We start from the raw sequence: 22,502 nt of genomic DNA, 5'->3' as shown, positions 1-22,502 counted from the left end.
CAGATACTTATACCACTCCTACTAGCAGCAGCTATAGGTCAGATACTGATACCACTCCTACTAGCAGCAGCTATAGGTCAGATACTGATACCACTCCTACTAGCAGCAGCTATAGGTCAGATACTGTTAGTGTTACCACTCCTACTAGCAGCAGCTATAGGTCAGATACTGATACCACTCCTACTAGCAGCAGCTATAGGTCAGATACTGTTAGTGTTACCACTCCTACTAGCAGCAGCTATAGGTCAGATACTGTTACCACTCCTACTAGCAGCAGCTATAGGTCAGATACTGTTACCACTCCTAATAGCAGCAGCTATTGGTCAGATACTGTTACCACTCCTAATAGCAGCAGCTATAGGTCAGATACTGTTAGTGTTACCACTCCTACTAGCAGCAGCTATAGGTCAGATATTGTTAGTGTTACCACTCCTACTAGCAGCAGCTATAGGTCAGATACTGTTACCACTCCTACTAGCAGCAGCTATAGGTCAGATACTTATACCACTCCTAATAGCAGCAGCTATAGGTCAGATACTGATACCACTCCTACTAGCAGCAGCTATAGGTCAGATACTTATACCACTCCTAATAGCAGCAGCTATAGGTCAGATACTGTTACCACTCCTACTAGCAGCAGCTATAGGTCAGATACTTATACCACTCCTACTAGCAGCAGCTATAGGTCAGATACTGATACCACTCCTACTAGCAGCAGCTATAGGACAGATACTGTTACCACTCCTACTAGCAGCAGCTATAGGTCAGATACTGATACCACTCCTACTAGCAGCAGCTATAGGTCAGATACTGATACCACTCCTACTAGCAGCAGCTATAGGTCAGATACTGATACCACTCCTACTAGCAGCAGCTATAGGTCAGATACTGATACCACTCCTACTAGCAGCAGCTATGGGTCAGATACTGATACCACTCCTACTAGCAGCAGCTATAGGTCAGATACTGATACCACTCCTACTAGCAGCAGCTATAGGTCAGATACTGATACCACTCCTACTAGCAGCAGCTATAGGTCAGATACTGATACCACTCCTACTAGCAGCAGCTATAGGTCAGATACTGATACCACTCCTACTAGCAGCAGCTATAGGTCAGATACTGTTACCACTCCTACTAGCAGCAACTATAGGTCAGATACTGTTACCACTCCTACTAGCAGCAGCTATAGGTCAGATACTGTTACCACTCCTACTAGCAGCAGCTATAGGTCAGATACTGTTACCACTCCTAATAGCAGCAGCTATAGGTCAGATACTGATACCACTCCTACTAGCAGCAGCTATAGGTCAGATACTGATACCACTCCTACTAGCAGCAGCTATAGGTCAGATACTGTTACTGTTACCACTCCCTACCACTACCATTACTGGTTCACCAACTTCTTCTCTGATAGAGTTCAGTGTGTCAAATCGGAGGGCCTGTTGTCCGGGTCTCTGGCAGTCTCTATGGGGGTGCCACAGGGTTCAATTCTTGGGCCGACTCTCTTCTCTGTATACATCAATGATGTCGCTCTTGCTGCTGGTGAGTCTCTTATCCACCTCTACATAGACGACACCATTCTGTATACATCTGGCCCTTCTTTGGACACTGTTAACAACCCTCCAGACGAGCTTCAATGCCATACAACTCTCCTTCAGTGGCCTCCAACTGCTCTTAAATACAAGTAAAACTAAATGCATGCTCTTCAACCGATCGCTGCCAGCACCTGCCCGCCCATCCAGCATCACTACTCTGGACGGTTCTGACTTAAAGTATGTGGACAACTACAAATACCTAGGTATCTGGTTAGACTGTAAACTCTCCTTCCAGACTCACATCAAACATCTCCAATCCAAAGTTAAATCTAGAATTGGCTTCCTATTTCGCAACAGCATCCTTCACTCCTGCTGCCAAACATACCCTCGTAAAACTGACCATCCTACCGATCCTCAACTTCTGTGATGTCATCTATAAAATAGCCTCCAACACTCTACTCAACAAATTTGATGCAGTCTTTCACAGTGCCATCCATTTTGTCACCAAAGCCCCATATACTACCCACCATTGCGACCTGTACTCTCTCGTTGCCTGGCCCTCGCTTCATACTCGTCGCCAAACCCACTGGCTCCAGGTCATCTACAAGACCCTGCTAGGTAAAGTTCCCCCTTATCTCAGCTCGCTGGTCACCATAGCAGCACCCACCTGTAGCACGTGCTCCAATAGGTATATCTCTCTGGTCACCCCCAAAACCAATTCCTCCTCTCCTTCCAGTTCTCTGCTGCCAATGACTGGAACGAACTACAAAAATCTCTGAAAGTGGAAACACTTATCTCCCTCACTAGCTTTAAGCACCAGCTGTCAGTGCAGTTTACAGATTACTGCACCTGTACTTAGCCCAAACAACTACCTCTCCCCCTACTGTATTTATTTATTTAGCTCCTTTGCACCCCATTATTTCTATTTCTACTTTGCACATTCTTCCACTGCAAATCAACTATTCCAGTGTTACTGTGTCACTGTTACCACTCCTAATATCATCAGCTATAGTTAAGGTACTGTCACTGTTACCACTCCTAATAGCAGCAGCTATAGTTAAGGTACTGTCACTGTTACCACTCCTAATAGCAGCAGCTATAGTTAAGGTACTGTCACTGTTACCACTCCTAATATCATCAGCTATAGTTAAGGTACTGTCACTGTTACCACTCCTAATAGCAGCAGCTATAGTTAAGGTACTGTCACTGTTAATATCATCAGCTATAGTTAAGGTACTGTCACTGTTACCACTCCTAATATCATCAGCTATAGTTAAGGTACTGTCACTGTTACCACTCCTAATATCATCAGCTATAGTTAAGGTACTGTCACTGTTACCACTCCTAATATCATCAGCTATAGTTAAGGTACTGTCACTGTTACCACTCCTAATAGCAGCAGCTATAGTTAAGGTACTGTTACCACTCCTAATATCATCAGCTATAGTTAAGGTACTGTCACTGTTACCACTCCTAATATCATCAGCTATAGTTAAGGTACTGTCACTGTTACCACTCCTAATATCATCAGCTATAGTTAAGGTACTGTCACTGTTACCACTCCTAATATCATCAGCTATAGTTAAGGTACTGTCACAGTTACCACTCCTAATAGCAGCAGCTATAGTTAAGGTACTGTCACTGTTACCACTCCTAATATCATCAGCTATAGTTAAGGTACTGTCACTGTTACCACTCCTAATATCATCAGCTATAGTTAAGGTACTGTCACTGTTACCACTCCTAATAGCAGCAGCTATAGTTAAGGTACTGTTACTGTTACCACTCCTAATATCAGCAGCTATAGTTAAGGTACTGTCACTGTTACCACTCCTAATAGCAGCAGCTATAGTTAAGGTACTGTCACTGTTACCACTCCTAATATCATCAGCTATAGTTAAGGTACTGTCACTGTTACCACTCCTAATAGCAGCAGCTATAGTTAAGGTACTGTCACTGTTACCACTCCTAATATCATCAGCTATAGTTAAGGTACTGTCACTGTTACCACTCCTAATAGCAGCAGCTATAGTTAAGGTACTGTCACTGTTAATATCATCAGCTATAGTTAAGGTACTGTCACTGTTACGACTCCTAATATCATCAGCTATAGTTAAGGTACTGTCACTGTTACCACTCCTAATATCATCAGCTATAGTTAAGGTACTGTCACTGTTACCACTCCTAATATCATCAGCTATAGTTAAGGTACTGTCACTGTTACCACTCCTAATAGCAGCAGCTATAGTTAAGGTACTGTCACTGTTACCACTCCTAATATCAGCAGCTATAGTTAAGGTACTGTCACTGTTACCACTCCTAATAGCAGCAGCTATAGTTAAGGTACTGTCACTGTTACCACTCCTAATATCATCAGCTATAGTTAAGGTACTGTCACTGTTACCACTCCTAATATCATCAGCTATAGTTAAGGTACTGTCACTGTTACCACTCCTAATAGCAGCAGCTATAGTTAAGGTACTGTCACTGTTACCACTCCTAATAGCAGCAGCTATAGTTAAGGTACTGTCACTGTTACCACTCCTAATAGCATCAGCTATAGTTAAGGTACTGTCACTGTTACCACTCCTAATATCATCAGCTATAGTTAAGGTACTGTCACTGTTACCACTCCTAATATCATCAGCTATAGTTAAGGTACTGTCACTGTTACCACTCCTAATAGCAGCAGCTATAGTTAAGGTACTGTTACTGTTACCACTCCTAATATCAGCAGCTATAGTTAAGGTACTGTCACTGTTACCACTCCTAATAGCAGCAGCTATAGTTAAGGTACTGTCACTGTTACCACTCCTAATAGCATCAGCTATAGTTAAGGTACTGTCACTGTTACCACTCCTAATATCATCAGCTATAGTTAAGGTACTGTCACTGTTACCACTCCTAATATCATCAGCTATAGTTAAGGTACTGTCACTGTTACCACTCCTAATAGCAGCAGCTATAGTTAAGGTACTGTTACTGTTACCACTCCTACTAGCAGCAGCTATAGGTCAGATACTGATACCACTCCTACTAGCAGCAGCTATAGGTCAGATACTGATACCACTCCTACTAGCAGCAGCTATAGGTCAGATACTGATACCACTCCTACTAGCAGCAGCTATAGGTCAGATACTGATACCACTCCTACTAGCAGCAGCTATAGGTCAGATACTGTTACCACTCCTACTAGCAGCAGCTATAGGTCAGATACTGATACCACTCCTACTAGCAGCAGCTATAGGTCAGATACTGATACCACTCCTACTAGCAGCAGCTATAGGTCAGATACTGTTACCACTCCTACTAGCAGCAGCTATAGGTCAGATACTGATACCACTCCTACTAGCAGCAGCTATAGGTCAGATACTTATACCACTCCTACTAGCAGCAGCTATAGGTCAGATACTGTTACCACTCCTAATAGCAGCAGCTATAGGTCAGATACTTATACCACTCCTACTAGCAGCAGCTATAGGTCAGATACTTATACCACTCCTACTAGCAGCAGCTATAGGTCAGATACTGATACCACTCCTACTAGCAGCAGCTATAGGTCAGATACTGATACCACTCCTACTAGCAGCAGCTATAGGTCAGATACTGATACCACTCCTACTAGCAGCAGCTATAGGTCAGATACTGATACCACTCCTACTAGCAGCAGCTATAGGACAGATACTGTTACCACTCCTACTAGCAGCAGCTATAGGTCAGATACTGTTACCACTCCTAATAGCAGCAGCTATAGGTCAGATACTGTTACCACTCCTACTAGCAGCAGCTATAGGTCAGATACTGTTACCACTCCTACTAGCAGCAGCTATAGGTCAGATACTGTTACCACTCCTACTAGCAGCAGCTATAGGTCAGATACTGATACCACTCCTACTAGCAGCAGCTATAGGTCAGATACTGATACCACTCCTAATAGCAGCAGCTATAGGTCAGATACTGATACCACTCCTACTAGCAGCAGCTATAGGTCAGATACTGATACCACTCCTACTAGCAGCAGCTATAGGTCAGATACTGTTACCACTCCTACTAGCAGCAGCTATAGGTCAGATACTGTTACCACTCCTACTAGCAGCAGCTATAGGTCAGATACTGTTACTGTTACCACTCCTAATAGCAGCAGCTATAGGTCAGATACTGTTACCACTCCTAATAGCAGCAGCTATAGGTCAGATACTGTTACCACTCCTAATAGCAGCAGCTATAGGTCAGATACTGTTACCACTCCTACTAGCAGCAGCTATAGGTCAGATACTGTTACCACTCCTACTAGCAGCAGCTATAGGTCAGATACTGTTACCACTCCTACTAGCAGCAGCTATAGGTCAGATACTGTTACCACTCCTACTAGCAGCAGCTATAGGTCAGATACTGTTACCACTCCTAATAGCAGCAGCTATAGGTCAGATACTGATACCACTCCTACTAGCAGCAGCTATAGGTCAGATACTGATACCACTCCTACTAGCAGCAGCTATAGGTCAGATACTGTTACCACTCCTACTAGCAGCAGCTATAGGTCAGATACTGTTACCACTCCTACTAGCAGCAGCTATAGGTCAGATACTGTTACCACTCCTAATAGCAGCAGCTATAGGTCAGATACTTATACCACTCCTACTAGCAGCAGCTATAGGTCAGATACTGATACCACTCCTACTAGCAGCAGCTATAGGTCAGATACTGTTACCACTCCTACTAGCAGCAGCTATAGGTCAGATACTGATACCACTCCTACTAGCAGCAGCTATAGGTCAGATACTGTTAGTGTTACCACTCCTACGAGCAGCAGCTATAGGTCAGATACTGATACCACTCCTACTAGCAGCAGCTATAGGTCAGATACTGTTAGTGTTACCACTCCTACTAGCAGCAGCTATAGGTCAGATACTGTTACCACTCCTACTAGCAGCAGCTATAGGTCAGATACTGTTACCACTCCTAATAGCAGCAGCTATTGGTCAGATACTGTTACCACTCCTAATAGCAGCAGCTATAGGTCAGATACTGTTAGTGTTACCACTCCTACTAGCAGCAGCTATAGGTCAGATATTGTTAGTGTTACCACTCCTACTAGCAGCAGCTATAGGTCAGATACTGTTACCACTCCTACTAGCAGCAGCTATAGGTCAGATACTTATACCACTCCTAATAGCAGCAGCTATAGGTCAGATACTGATACCACTCCTACTAGCAGCAGCTATAGGTCAGATACTTATACCACTCCTAATAGCAGCAGCTATAGGTCAGATACTGTTACCACTCCTACTAGCAGCAGCTATAGGTCAGATACTTATACCACTCCTACTAGCAGCAGCTATAGGTCAGATACTGATACCACTCCTACTAGCAGCAGCTATAGGTCAGATACTGATACCACTCCTACTAGCAGCAGCTATAGGTCAGATACTGATACCACTCCTACTAGCAGCAGCTATAGGTCAGATACTGATACCACTCCTACTAGCAGCAGCTATAGGTCAGATACTGATACCACTCCTACTAGCAGCAGCTATAGGTCAGATACTGATACCACTCCTACTAGCAGCAGCTATAGGTCAGATACCTATACCACTCCTACTAGCAGCAGCTATAGGTCAGATACTGATACCACTCCTAATAGCAGCAGCTATAGGTCAGATACTGTTACTGTTACCACTCCTACTAGCAGCAGCTATAGGTCAGATACTTTTACCACTCCTACTAGCAGCAGCTATAGGTCAGATACTTATACCACTCCTACTAGCAGCAGCTATAGGTCAGATACTGATACCACTCCTACTAGCAGCAGCTATAGGTCAGATACTGATACCACTCCTACTAGCAGCAGCTATAGGTCAGATACTTTTACCACTCCTACTAGCAGCAGCTATAGGTCAGATACTTATACCACTCCTACTAGCAGCAGCTATAGGTCAGATACTGATACCACTCCTACTAGCAGCAGCTATAGGACAGATACTGTTACCACTCCTACTAGCAGCAGCTATAGGTCAGATACTGATACCACTCCTACTAGCAGCAGCTATAGGTCAGATACTGATACCACTCCTACTAGCAGCAGCTATAGGTCAGATACTGATACCACTCCTACTAGCAGCAGCTATAGGTCAGATACTGATACCACTCCTACTAGCAGCAGCTATGGGTCAGATACTGATACCACTCCTACTAGCAGCAGCTATAGGTCAGATACTGATACCACTCCTACTAGCAGCAGCTATAGGTCAGATACTGATACCACTCCTACTAGCAGCAGCTATAGGTCAGATACTGATACCACTCCTACTAGCAGCAGCTATAGGTCAGATACTGATACCACTCCTACTAGCAGCAGCTATAGGTCAGATACTGTTACCACTCCTACTAGCAGCAACTATAGGTCAGATACTGTTACCACTCCTACTAGCAGCAGCTATAGGTCAGATACTGTTACCACTCCTACTAGCAGCAGCTATAGGTCAGATACTGTTACCACTCCTAATAGCAGCAGCTATAGGTCAGATACTGATACCACTCCTACTAGCAGCAGCTATAGGTCAGATACTGATACCACTCCTACTAGCAGCAGCTATAGGTCAGATACTGTTACTGTTACCACTCCCTACCACTACCATTACTGGTTCACCAACTTCTTCTCTGATAGAGTTCAGTGTGTCAAATCGGAGGGCCTGTTGTCCGGGTCTCTGGCAGTCTCTATGGGGGTGCCACAGGGTTCAATTCTTGGGCCGACTCTCTTCTCTGTATACATCAATGATGTCGCTCTTGCTGCTGGTGAGTCTCTTATCCACCTCTACATAGACGACACCATTCTGTATACATCTGGCCCTTCTTTGGACACTGTTAACAACCCTCCAGACGAGCTTCAATGCCATACAACTCTCCTTCAGTGGCCTCCAACTGCTCTTAAATACAAGTAAAACTAAATGCATGCTCTTCAACCGATCGCTGCCAGCACCTGCCCGCCCATCCAGCATCACTACTCTGGACGGTTCTGACTTAAAGTATGTGGACAACTACAAATACCTAGGTATCTGGTTAGACTGTAAACTCTCCTTCCAGACTCACATCAAACATCTCCAATCCAAAGTTAAATCTAGAATTGGCTTCCTATTTCGCAACAGCATCCTTCACTCCTGCTGCCAAACATACCCTCGTAAAACTGACCATCCTACCGATCCTCAACTTCTGTGATGTCATCTATAAAATAGCCTCCAACACTCTACTCAACAAATTTGATGCAGTCTTTCACAGTGCCATCCATTTTGTCACCAAAGCCCCATATACTACCCACCATTGCGACCTGTACTCTCTCGTTGCCTGGCCCTCGCTTCATACTCGTCGCCAAACCCACTGGCTCCAGGTCATCTACAAGACCCTGCTAGGTAAAGTTCCCCCTTATCTCAGCTCGCTGGTCACCATAGCAGCACCCACCTGTAGCACGTGCTCCAATAGGTATATCTCTCTGGTCACCCCCAAAACCAATTCCTCCTCTCCTTCCAGTTCTCTGCTGCCAATGACTGGAACGAACTACAAAAATCTCTGAAAGTGGAAACACTTATCTCCCTCACTAGCTTTAAGCACCAGCTGTCAGTGCAGTTTACAGATTACTGCACCTGTACTTAGCCCAAACAACTACCTCTCCCCCTACTGTATTTATTTATTTAGCTCCTTTGCACCCCATTATTTCTATTTCTACTTTGCACATTCTTCCACTGCAAATCAACTATTCCAGTGTTACTGTGTCACTGTTACCACTCCTAATATCATCAGCTATAGTTAAGGTACTGTCACTGTTACCACTCCTAATAGCAGCAGCTATAGTTAAGGTACTGTCACTGTTACCACTCCTAATAGCAGCAGCTATAGTTAAGGTACTGTCACTGTTACCACTCCTAATATCATCAGCTATAGTTAAGGTACTGTCACTGTTACCACTCCTAATAGCAGCAGCTATAGTTAAGGTACTGTCACTGTTAATATCATCAGCTATAGTTAAGGTACTGTCACTGTTACCACTCCTAATATCATCAGCTATAGTTAAGGTACTGTCACTGTTACCACTCCTAATATCATCAGCTATAGTTAAGGTACTGTCACTGTTACCACTCCTAATATCATCAGCTATAGTTAAGGTACTGTCACTGTTACCACTCCTAATAGCAGCAGCTATAGTTAAGGTACTGTCACTGTTACCACTCCTAATATCATCAGCTATAGTTAAGGTACTGTTACCACTCCTAATATCATCAGCTATAGTTAAGGTACTGTCACTGTTACCACTCCTAATATCATCAGCTATAGTTAAGGTACTGTCACTGTTACCACTCCTAATATCATCAGCTATAGTTAAGGTACTGTCACTGTTACCACTCCTAATATCATCAGCTATAGTTAAGGTACTGTCACTGTTACCACTCCTAATAGCAGCAGCTATAGTTAAGGTACTGTCACTGTTACCACTCCTAATATCATCAGCTATAGTTAAGGTACTGTCACTGTTACCACTCCTAATATCATCAGCTATAGTTAAGGTACTGTCACTGTTACCACTCCTAATAGCAGCAGCTATAGTTAAGGTACTGTTACTGTTACCACTCCTAATATCAGCAGCTATAGTTAAGGTACTGTCACTGTTACCACTCCTAATAGCAGCAGCTATAGTTAAGGTACTGTCACTGTTACCACTCCTAATATCATCAGCTATAGTTAAGGTACTGTCACTGTTACCACTCCTAATAGCAGCAGCTATAGTTAAGGTACTGTCACTGTTACCACTCCTAATATCATCAGCTATAGTTAAGGTACTGTCACTGTTACCACTCCTAATAGCAGCAGCTATAGTTAAGGTACTGTCACTGTTAATATCATCAGCTATAGTTAAGGTACTGTCACTGTTACCACTCCTAATATCATCAGCTATAGTTAAGGTACTGTCACTGTTACCACTCCTAATATCATCAGCTATAGTTAAGGTACTGTCACTGTTACCACTCCTAATATCATCAGCTATAGTTAAGGTACTGTCACTGTTACCACTCCTAATAGCAGCAGCTATAGTTAAGGTACTGTCACTGTTACCACTCCTAATATCATCAGCTATAGTTAAGGTACTGTTACCACTCCTAATATCATCAGCTATAGTTAAGGTACTGTCACTGTTACCACTCCTAATATCATCAGCTATAGTTAAGGTACTGTCACTGTTACCACTCCTAATAGCAGCAGCTATAGTTAAGGTACTGTCACTGTTACCACTCCTAATATCATCAGCTATAGTTAAGGTACTGTCACTGTTACCACTCCTAATAGCAGCAGCTATAGTTAAGGTACTGTCACTGTTACCACTCCTAATAGCAGCAGCTATAGTTAAGGTACTGTCACTGTTACCACTCCTAATATCATCAGCTATAGTTAAGGTACTGTCACTGTTACCACTCCTAATATCATCAGCTATAGTTAAGGTACTGTCACTGTTACCACTCCTAATAGCAGCAGCTATAGTTAAGGTACTGTCACTGTTACCACTCCTAATAGCAGCAGCTATAGTTAAGGTACTGTCACTGTTACCACTCCTAATAGCATCAGCTATAGTTAAGGTACTGTCACTGTTACCACTCCTAATATCATCAGCTATAGTTAAGGTACTGTCACTGTTACCACTCCTAATATCATCAGCTATAGTTAAGGTACTGTCACTGTTACCACTCCTAATAGCAGCAGCTATAGTTAAGGTACTGTTACTGTTACCACTCCTAATATCAGCAGCTATAGTTAAGGTACTGTCACTGTTACCACTCCTACTAGCAGCAGCTATAGTTAAGGTACTGTCACTGTTACCACTCCTAATATCATCAGCTATAGTTAAGGTACTGTCACTGTTACCACTCCTAATAGCAGCAGCTATAGTTAAGGTACTGTCACTGTTACCACTCCTAATATCATCAGCTATAGTTAAGGTACTGTCACTGTTACCACTCCTAATATCATCAGCTATAGTTAAGGTACTGTCACTGTTACCACTCCTAATAGCAGCAGCTATAGTTAAGGTACTGTTACCACTCCTAATATCATCAGCTATAGTTAAGGTACTGTCACTGTTACCACTCCTAATATCATCAGCTATAGTTAAGGTACTGTCACTGTTACCACTCCTAATATCATCAGCTATAGTTAAGGTACTGTCACTGTTACCACTCCTAATAGCAGCAGCTATAGTTAAGGTACTGTCACTGTTACCACTCCTAATATCATCAGCTATAGTTAAGGTACTGTCACTGTTACCACTCCTAATATCATCAGCTATAGTTAAGGTACTGTCACTGTTACCACTCCTAATAGCAGCAGCTATAGTTAAGGTACTGTTACTGTTACCACTCCTAATATCAGCAGCTATAGTTAAGGTACTGTCACTGTTACCACTCCTAATAGCAGCAGCTATAGTTAAGGTACTGTCACTGTTACCACTCCTAATATCATCAGCTATAGTTAAGGTACTGTCACTGTTACCACTCCTAATAGCAGCAGCTATAGTTAAGGTACTGTCACTGTTACCACTCCTAATATCATCAGCTATAGTTAAGGTACTGTCACTGTTACCACTCCTAATATCATCAGCTATAGTTAAGGTACTGTCACTGTTACCACTCCTAATATCATCAGCTATAGTTAAGGTACTGTCACTGTTACCACTCCTAATATCATCAGCTATAGTTAAGGTACTGTCACTGTTACCACTCCTAATATCATCAGCTATAGTTAAGGTACTGTCACTGTTACCACTCCTAATATCATCAGCTATAGTTAAGGTACTGTCACTGTTACCACTCCTAATAGCAGCAGCTATAGTTAAGGTACTGTTACCACTCCTAATATCATCAGCTATAGTTAAGGTACTGTCACTGTTACCACTCCTAATAGCAGCAGCTATAGTTAAGGTACTGTCACTGTTACCACTCCTAATATCATCAGCTATAGTTAAGGTACTGTCACTGTTACCACTCCTAATAGCAGCAGCTATAGTTAAGGTACTGTCACTGTTACCACTCCTAATATCATCAGCTATAGTTAAGGTACTGTCACTGTTACCACTCCTAATATCATCAGCTATAGTTAAGGTACTGTCACTGTTACCACTCCTAATATCATCAGCTATAGTTAAGGTACTGTCACTGTTACCACTCCTAATATCATCAGCTATAGTTAAGGTACTGTCACTGTTACCACTCCTAATAGCAGCAGCTATAGTTAAGGTACTGTCACTGTTACCACTCCTAATATCATCAGCTATAGTTAAGGTACTGTCACTGTTACCACTCCTAATATCATCAGCTATAGTTAAGGTACTGTCACTGTTACCACTCCTAATATCATCAGCTATAGTTAAGGTACTGTCACTGTTACCACTCCTAATATCATCAGCTATAGTTAAGGTACTGTTACTGTTACCACTCCTAATAGCAGCAGCTATAGTTAAGGTACTGTCACTGTTACCACTCCTAATATCATCAGCTATAGTTAAGGTACTGTCACTGTTACCACTCCTAATAGCAGCAGCTATAGTTAAGGTACTGTTACTGTTACCACTCCTAATATCAGCAGCTATAGTTAAGGTACTGTCACTGTTACCACTCCTAATAGCAGCAGCTATAGTTAAGGTACTGTCACTGTTACCACTCCTAATAGCAGCAGCTATAGTTAAGGTACTGTCACTGTTACCACTCCTAATATCATCAGCTATAGTTAAGGTACTGTCACTGTTACCACTCCTAATATCATCAGCTATAGTTAAGGTACTGTCACTGTTACCACTCCTAATAGCAGCAGCTATAGTTAAGGTACTGTCACTGTTACCACTCCTAATATCATCAGCTATAGTTAAGGTACTGTCACTGTTACCACTCCTAATATCATCAGCTATAGTTAAGGTACTGTCACTGTTACCACTCCTAATAGCAGCAGCTATAGTTAAGGTACTGTCACTGTTACCACTCCTAATATCAGCAGCTATAGTTAAGGTACTGTCACTGTTACCACTCCTAATATCATCAGCTATAGTTAAGGTACTGTTACCACTCCTAATATCATCAGCTATAGTTAAGGTACTGTTACTGTTACCACTCCTAATAGCAGCAGCTATAGTTAAGGTACTGTTACCACTCCTAATATCATCAGCTATAGTTAAGGTACTGTCACTGTTACCACTCCTAATATCATCAGCTATAGTTAAGGTACTGTCACTGTTACCACTCCTAATAGCAGCAGCTATAGTTAAGGTACTGTCACTGTTACCACTCCTAATAGCAGCAGCTATAGTTAAGGTACTGTTACTGTTACCACTCCTAATATCATCAGCTATAGTTAAGGTACTGTTACCACTCCTAATATCATCAGCTATAGTTAAGGTACTGTTACTGTTACCACTCCTAATAGCAGCAGCTATAGTTAAGGTACTGTTACCACTCCTAATATCATCAGCTATAGTTAAGGTACTGTCACTGTTACCACTCCTAATATCATCAGCTATAGTTAAGGTACTGTCACTGTTACCACTCCTAATATCATCAGCTATAGTTAAGGTACTGTCACTGTTACCACTCCTAATAGCAGCAGCTATAGTTAAGGTACTGTCACTGTTACCACTCCTAATATCATCAGCTATAGTTAAGGTACTGTCACTGTTACCACTCCTAATATCATCAGCTATAGTTAAGGTACTGTCACTGTTACCACTCCTAATAGCAGCAGCTATAGTTAAGGTACTGTCACTGTTACCACTCCTAATAGCAGCAGCTATAGTTAAGGTACTGTCACTGTTACCACTCCTAATATCATCAGCTATAGTTAAGGTACTGTCACTGTTACCACTCCTAATATCATCAGCTATAGTTAAGGTACTGTCACTGTTACCACTCCTAATATCATCAGCTATAGTTAAGGTACTGTCACTGTTACCACTCCTAATATCATCAGCTATAGTTAAGGTACTGTCACTGTTACCACTCCTAATATCATCAGCTATAGTTAAGGTACTGTCACTGTTACCACTCCTAATATCATCAGCTATAGTTAAGGTACTGTCACTGTTACCACTCCTAATATCATCAGCTATAGTTAAGGTACTGTCACTGTTACCACTCCTAATAGCAGCAGCTATAGTTAAGGTACTGTCACTGTTACCACTCCTAATATCATCAGCTATAGTTAAGGTACTGTCACTGTTACCACTCCTAATATCATCAGCTATAGTTAAGGTACTGTCACTGTTACCACTCCTAATATCATCAGCTATAGTTAAGGTACTGTCACTGTTACCACTCCTAATAGCAGCAGCTATAGTTAAGGTACTGTTACCACTCCTAATATCATCAGCTATAGTTAAGGTACTGTTACCACTCCTAATATCATCAGCTATAGTTAAGGTACTGTCACTGTTACCACTCCTAATATCATCAGCTATAGTTAAGGTACTGTCACTGTTACCACTCCTAATAGCAGCAGCTATAGTTAAGGTACTGTTACCACTCCTAATATCATCAGCTATAGTTAAGGTACTGTCACTGTTACCACTCCTAATATCATCAGCTATAGTTAAGGTACTGTCACTGTTACCACTCCTAATAGCAGCAGCTATAGTTAAGGTACTGTCACTGTTACCACTCCTAATATCATCAGCTATAGTTAAGGTACTGTCACTGTTACCACTCCTAATATCATCAGCTATAGTTAAGGTACTGTCACTGTTACCACTCCTAATATCATCAGCTATAGTTAAGGTACTGTCACTGTTACCACTCCTAATATCATCAGCTATAGTTAAGGTACTGTCACTGTTACCACTCCTAATAGCAGCAGCTATAGTTAAGGTACTGTCACTGTTACCACTCCTAATATCATCAGCTATAGTTAAGGTACTGTCACTGTTACCACTCCTAATATCATCAGCTATAGTTAAGGTACTGTCACTGTTACCACTCCTAATAGCAGCAGCTATAGTTAAGGTACTGTCACTGTTACCACTCCTAATATCATCAGCTATAGTTAAGGTACTGTCACTGTTACCACTCCTAATATCATCAGCTATAGTTAATGTACTGTCACTGTTACCACTCCTAATAGCAGCAGCTATAGTTAAGGTACTGTCACTGTTACCACTCCTAATATCATCAGCTATAGTTAAGGTACTGTCACTGTTACCACTCCTAATATCATCAGCTATAGTTAAGGTACTGTCACTGTTACCACTCCTAATAGCAGCAGCTATAGTTAAGGTACTGTCACTGTTACCACTCCTAATATCATCAGCTATAGTTAAGGTACTGTCACTGTTACCACTCCTAATATCATCAGCTATAGTTAAGGTACTGTCACTGTTACCACTCCTAATATCATCAGCTATAGTTAAGGTACTGTCACTGTTACCACTCCTAATATCATCAGCTATAGTTAAGGTACTGTCACTGTTACCACTCCTAATATCATCAGCTATAGTTAAGGTACTGTCACTGTTACCACTCCTAATATCATCAGCTATAGTTAAGGTACTGTCACTGTTACCACTCCTAATAGCAGCAGCTATAGTTAAGGTACTGTCACTGTTACCACTCCTAATATCATCAGCTATAGTTAAGGTACTGTCACTGTTACCACTCCTAATAGCAGCAGCTATAGTTAAGGTACTGTCACTGTTACCACTCCTAATATCATCAGCTATAGTTAAGGTACTGTCACTGTTACCACTCCTAATATCATCAGCTATAGTTAAGGTACTGTCACTGTTACCACTCCTAATATCATCAGCTATAGTTAAGGTACTGTCACTGTTACCACTCCTAATATCATCAGCTATAGTTAAGGTACTGTCACTGTTACCACTCCTAATAGCAGCAGCTATAGTTAAGGTACTGTCACTGTTACCACTCCTAATATCATCAGCTATAGTTAAGGTACTGTCACTGTTACCACTCCTAATAGCAGCAGCTATAGTTAAGGTACTGTCACTGTTACCACTCCTAATATCATCAGCTATAGTTAAGGTACTGTCACTGTTACCACTCCTAATATCATCAGCTATAGTTAAGGTACTGTCACTGTTACCACTCCTAATATCAGCAGCTATAGTTAAGGTACTGTCACTGTTACCACTCCTAATATCAGCAGCTATAGTTAAGGTACTGTCACTGTTACCACTCCTAATAGCAGCAGCTATAGTTAAGGTACTGTCACTGTTACCACTCCTAATATCATCAGCTATAGTTAAGGTACTGTCACTGTTACCACTCCTAATAGCAGCAGCTATAGTTAAGGTACTGTCACTGTTACCACTCCTAATATCATCAGCTATAGTTAAGGTACTGTTACTGTTACCACTCCTAATATCATCAGCTATAGTTAAGGTACTGTTACTGTTACCACTCCTAATACAGCCAGTATTATTATGGTAGATATGTGTTTGTTGTCTCTTCACTGGTGTGTGTATCTCTGTCCAGGTGTGGCATGCTGTCTGAGGCAGGTGGACCGTACAGGGAAACTCCTGCCCCCAGGTACTGTAACACCCAATGACGCTCACACATAAACACATCTAACTCTTACTTCGTCCTAATTGTATGTATGTATTGATGCCGGGCTCGACATACAGGGCTGCCTGCTGGCCCGGGTAGGTTTTGGAAGCCCTCCAGGCCAGTCAAACCTCCACGTCAATGGCCCCCCAAAAATAATATTGTAATAATTCTATTTTCAATCTAGGTTCTATGTATAATTGTTGAAAAAAAACGACAAAATTCCCAAAGCTGTTAGTTCTTTATGTAGATTATCACACGCTCACTGACTAGTTCATCTGTCGGGCAGCAAGAGTGGGCAGCTCGCCACTGGTTGTTGTGTGGAGCTGCACACAGAAGAAGGACAGTAAGTAGGGTTGTTGGTAGGGTATGAAGGAAATATGTTTCAACTTAGCATTTACTGGTAGATATTATAAGACAACAATGGGTATGAAACACAGGTATTTAAGATGTTTGGCCAAAGTCTTGGTTAAATCTTTGCAATGCACAGTTTTGTCATCATGCTCTGTTTGAATGAAAGTTTCTCAAGGCTTTCCATAACCTTCCCAGTTAAATGTTGACTACACAGGAGGCCTACCTGGCACAATTATTTCAGGAAGATTTGTATAAATAGGGTGGGCATTTGTTTTGCAAACTCTGCCATCACATGTATATTGTAGGCTCCATGGTACAGTAGCTCTACACCGCTAGACAAACACAATGGTCTCTTGCAAGGTGAGCAATATCATTTTTAAAAAACATTTGGGATTTTTCCCAGATCTTAAAAGTGGTCTACCGATGTGGTTTAAGCATTGTTGTGGATTTAAAATATGCAATTTTTTGTTGTTTTTCTATCATTAAATAAGAGTAATTTTGATAGTGAAAACCTGAGAACTCGGAAACTGGGAAAAATGTAGCTAAAGATAAAACAGATTTTATTGGCCCTACAACTGTAGCCTGCTGACTGTTCAAAATCGCAACAATAACACAACACCCTTTTTGAGAATGCGAGACGTTTTTATTTTTTTTCCATCCAATCAATTTAAATGTGATATTGACAAGTAAATTGTAATTATTTGTGTATGGAGGGTAGGTTATTATGGGCTAGCTTGCTCAGCCCGCAAACTAAAGATAAAATCACCTGATATTGATTTTTTTTTTTGGGGGGGGGGCAGTAGCTTTCAGTTGGCAATGGCCCGGTGTGCCACTCGCAATTTACCTGAATGTATTTATCTGAACGTCAAGCCGTGTGTGTTGCCTCCCACAGTGTGTGAGGAGCTGAGCGTTCGTGACGCTGGGGTTAGGCTGATGACCTCCCTGTCCCTCTGTCCTGGAACGGCCCCCAAAGACACACAGCTGTTCCTGTACTTCAGTGTGGGGACAGCACCCTCCTCTGGCTTGGAGGGGGAAATCATTGTAGAGCGGTCTAGCACAGTTAAACAGGTGGGGAATGACTGCGTATCGTTTGGTCTGCTGGTCTGCCTGCCTGTGTCTGTCTCTCTGTCAGACAGTGTATCTGCTTCTCTGCTAATGACTGCTAATCCTATCTATACATTCTATTGTAGTGTCTCAAGAAAATGTTGGAGTCAGCAAGACTTGAAGGTAAAACTATTGGATTATAAGAGTATGTCCCTTCTCCCTTGTGTGTGCATTTGTGTTAATGGTGTTGGGTTAATGGTGTAGTGGTGTAATGGTATGTGTGTTGTGTGTACAGGGGACGGTTGGCATCTAAGGAGGCTGGACTGGTGTGAGGAGGTGGGAGAGGCTTTGATGGATGAGGTGAGTAACCAGAATTATAGAACTGGTTGTTTGGATGCTGATTGGTTGATACAGGGAGTTATTCACGACAATCCCCCAGGTAAATGCCTGTTAACAGCTTAATTTGAATTAGCAATGCTCCTTCAGCGTCCCACAGCCCAGCCAGGCAATTAATAAGCTTGATCTCCCTGGGGAAAAGATGTCTCAACAGTTGAGGTTTGTCTAAAACATATATATTTTTTATGAAAACAGGTTGTTCATCTTTTTTATATGTCGGCAATTGTTTTGTTAAAGCAATAAGGGCCCTCGAACCCGGGATTATCAGTGAATAACACCCTCCTAAGGGCTATTTCCTCTGACCTCTGCTTCGCGTCAGGCTTAAGAACAGGCCATAGTCGGGTGTTATTCTCACGATAGTCCCTATTGCTTCAGCGAAATCAGGAAGTGGAATACATTTTCCGCACTCTTTTTCACTCACTGCCACAATCTCTCTCGTTTCTTTCCCAGGAGGCGTCTCTCTCAGAGCTGAAGATGAGTCATGGAGACGCTCTGGTGATTACTGAGGGACGACTTCCTCCCAAGGTACACTCAACTTCCTGTTCTCTTTCAACCCCATTTACTCTCTACAGACATGTATTCCCTCTCTCACGTCCCCCTTCTCTCTCTCAGGGTTTTCTGAAGCTGTCAGTCTGGCTGTATGTGGAGCCGAGCGCCTACTCTGTTGTCTCCATGGAAACAGAGGTCAACGGCATGGCCGCGGGGTCCACGGAGGGTCAGAGGTTGGAGGATATGACTACAGGTGAGACACACACACACACACAGTATGAAACTAAGTCCACTGGTTAAAATGTGTGTGTGTTTAGTGGGCGGGGCCATGGTGGAGCTGAGGACTGTGGGACAGGTGGAGATCTCAGAGGAGGCTACACTGGAAGAGCTGAAGACTCAGGTAGTGTGTGTGTTGATACTGCTCGTTCCAGTCTGTGTCTGTCCATGCTGTGTGTGTTAATACTCTGTGTGTTAGGTGCTGACCCTGCCGGAGCTGCAGTATGTTTGTGTGCCCACTCCTGCGTTTCTGCGTGTGTGGCAGCTGGAGGGACAGAGACTAACCCGTATCCTCAGAGGACAACACCACACACTCAGGTACACACACACACTCCTCCCTCTCACTTCTGTCCATCTCCTCTCGTCCCTTTCCTTTTCTCAACAAGTATCTGTTCACAGGAAGTTGAAGTTGAGCAGTGGGGTGGAGTTTTGTGTGCAGCAGCTACTGAGAGAAGAGGATCTTGGGTAAGCCTGGGGTTATTCTACTCTCATTGGTCAGTTAAGCAGATACCGGAAGCATGATTTCTGGATCTGTTGTTATCCCTCCCTCCCTCGCTCTTTTCTTCCTCTCCCTCCATCTTATTGCCCCATTCCTCCCTCCCCCAGTCCCAAGGAGGTGTTGCTGCGTGTCCAGATGGGGGTGCCAGGGGAGCGGGGTTACTACCCTCCAGAGGACCTGGTCTGGGATGCTTCTCGAGACCCTTCCCCCAGATCGCTACGCTCTGCCCTGGCCTCAACATACGGCCTCTCTCCTGACTCCCTGCTACTGGCCAAGCACCAGCCACACACACACACCTGGGAGACTTTCTCCAACTGGGTAAGAGATGTGGAGGGAGGAAGGGAGGGAGCCTGATGTTTTGTTGTCCTCTCCTGTGGTTTATTTTATGACTCTTCCTGGCGCTTGTTGATGATGCGTGCTCACAGAGCCAGCAGGTGTCCAAACGGAAGAAGAAGAAAAAGGCGGAGTCTCTGCTTGGAGCGCCTTTCCACCTTAAAGACGGTGACCTCATCGGTGTCAAGGTAACAAATGCACCTCTGTGGTTCATCGTATTGGTTGCTTTCCACGCCTGCTCAGCTTTAATTGGACAAAACTTACTTATTGAATGTGACATGGTTTTCTGATTAGATAATACATCGACAGTAACATGGTGTTTTTCTGATTGGACAGAACCTGTTGATTGACAATAACCGGGACTTTAGCACCCAACAGGATGAGCAGAGGTTGAGGGAAGAGAAGGAGCAACGCAGGAAAGGGTGGGGCTTCTTAAAATATCCACAGCTTTTCGTGTATGACATTAGCTTTACAAGAAAGTGTATTTATAGTTAAAGTTAATATAAATACATAAGTAAATGTCTACGGTTTACGTTGATACTATTTCCTCTTTACTCCTGTAGAGGGCAGGGTGTGGGGGCTGAAGTTGAGACCAACCGAGGGGTGGGACCAGAGAAGAAGATGGGGCCAATCAAGACCAGGAAGACAGAGGTGGCCCTGTCAATCAACGTGGGGGTGTTCCGATAGCCTCGCCTTACACACACATAGACTTTCTCACCGTGGCATCGCTCAACATAATGAAAAATCTTCGGGACATGTGTTTGTGTGCCAAACATTTTTTATAATGTGTTCACACAGCATGACCCCCCCCATACATCTGCTATCTACTGCTAGTGTAGGTCTGGTGGTGGGATGACTTACTGGTTCGCTATACAGACCTCTGTCTACTCAATGTCACAAGCTGCAGTCTCTGACTCTCCTTCCATCTCTCTGTCACTACACCTGGATCCCTTCTCCCCTCTACATGAGATCCAATAGGAACCAGTATTTCTACATGAGATCCAATAGGAACCAGTATTTCCACTCATAGTACTGGGTGTATTACATATATATTGGTATGTATTTACAGTATCTGCTGACTAGTTTGCAATGGTACACACCACAGAGATGTATATGTACCAGTAGATTATAGATAATATATACACCTATATTTCTAATAAGAGTTAGTGGATTTATATCCATGCCTTAATGTGGACGAGCCACAATTCAGCTCAGTCCAGAATAGTCCTCCCTACCTCATTTCTCTACCTCTGTTGCGCCCTCTCTCTCTCTCTACTTTTCTTTCCCTCCTAACTTCATCTTCACTTAGTGGTCTCACCCTCTCGCCATTTTCCTTACATGGGAAAGAGTCCAATTCTTTTCTCTGTATCCCATCATGCCTCTGTACCAGAGTTGATCACGTTAATCATACGATAATTATGTTTGTTTCGTGTGCATGCGGTGGAGGTGTGTGGTCGGACTTCAGGGAGTTAAAATAATTAATGGATCATTTGACTAATACGTCATACATAACTTTTAGAAATGACGGTTGGACAATGAATGTGAGCGACTTTGTTTTGGATTATGAGATTATTTGGTTTCCTAACTAATCTGATGTTTTTATTTTTGCATTTGCTGGAAGAATAACTTAAGTTAGTTTTGAGTACAGTTTGACTTCTACTTGTGGTGAGGGTCATTGCCAAGAGGCCAGGTTTGACAGATGTGTTTTGGATTAAATACAGAATAAAACCCATCAAGATGCATGTTTGCAAATCTTGTTTTATTTATTTTGAAGTCATGATGCATGTTTACAGACCTTTATCATTTGCATATTCTCTGTAGCAGCCACGAATCATAGTAGGCCTACACATTTGAATGTACAACATGTTGCCAGTACCAAGAAGCAAATTCTCCATAAAACCATCATATTTGGCTATACCAAAACAATGCTTATCAAACATGCTGAACAATTAATCAAATGGCCATCTGGACTATTTACATTGACTGATTGACTAC

The 22,502-nt window shown here is 42.6% G+C and overlaps 1 protein-coding gene across 1 annotated transcript in view; it reads left to right on the top strand.

Annotated features, from left to right (window-relative positions):
* LOC110527395 (ubiquitin carboxyl-terminal hydrolase 40) overlaps nt 1–22,259 on the top strand; it is a 29,510-nt gene extending 7,251 nt beyond the window's left edge. The window contains exons 19-31 of the mRNA XM_021608625.2: nt 17,048–17,101; nt 18,363–18,538; nt 18,661–18,697; nt 18,810–18,874; nt 19,361–19,435; nt 19,523–19,652; nt 19,717–19,799; nt 19,875–19,993; nt 20,075–20,140; nt 20,282–20,492; nt 20,600–20,695; nt 20,844–20,929; nt 21,071–22,259. Of these exons, the coding sequence (XP_021464300.2) occupies nt 17,048–17,101; nt 18,363–18,538; nt 18,661–18,697; nt 18,810–18,874; nt 19,361–19,435; nt 19,523–19,652; nt 19,717–19,799; nt 19,875–19,993; nt 20,075–20,140; nt 20,282–20,492; nt 20,600–20,695; nt 20,844–20,929; nt 21,071–21,194 (1,322 nt within the window). The 3' untranslated portion in view covers nt 21,195–22,259. The remainder of the gene's footprint in view (nt 1–17,047; nt 17,102–18,362; nt 18,539–18,660; nt 18,698–18,809; nt 18,875–19,360; nt 19,436–19,522; nt 19,653–19,716; nt 19,800–19,874; nt 19,994–20,074; nt 20,141–20,281; nt 20,493–20,599; nt 20,696–20,843; nt 20,930–21,070) is intronic.
* The last annotated feature ends 243 nt before the right edge of the window (nt 22,260–22,502 follow it).

The sequence above is a fragment of the Oncorhynchus mykiss genome, chromosome 7 (assembly GCF_013265735.2).
Source record: "Oncorhynchus mykiss isolate Arlee chromosome 7, USDA_OmykA_1.1, whole genome shotgun sequence".
NCBI lineage: Eukaryota > Metazoa > Chordata > Actinopteri > Salmoniformes > Salmonidae > Oncorhynchus > Oncorhynchus mykiss.
The sequence above is the reverse complement of the archived record's forward strand: the minus strand, read 5'-3'. Positions and strand labels throughout refer to the sequence as shown.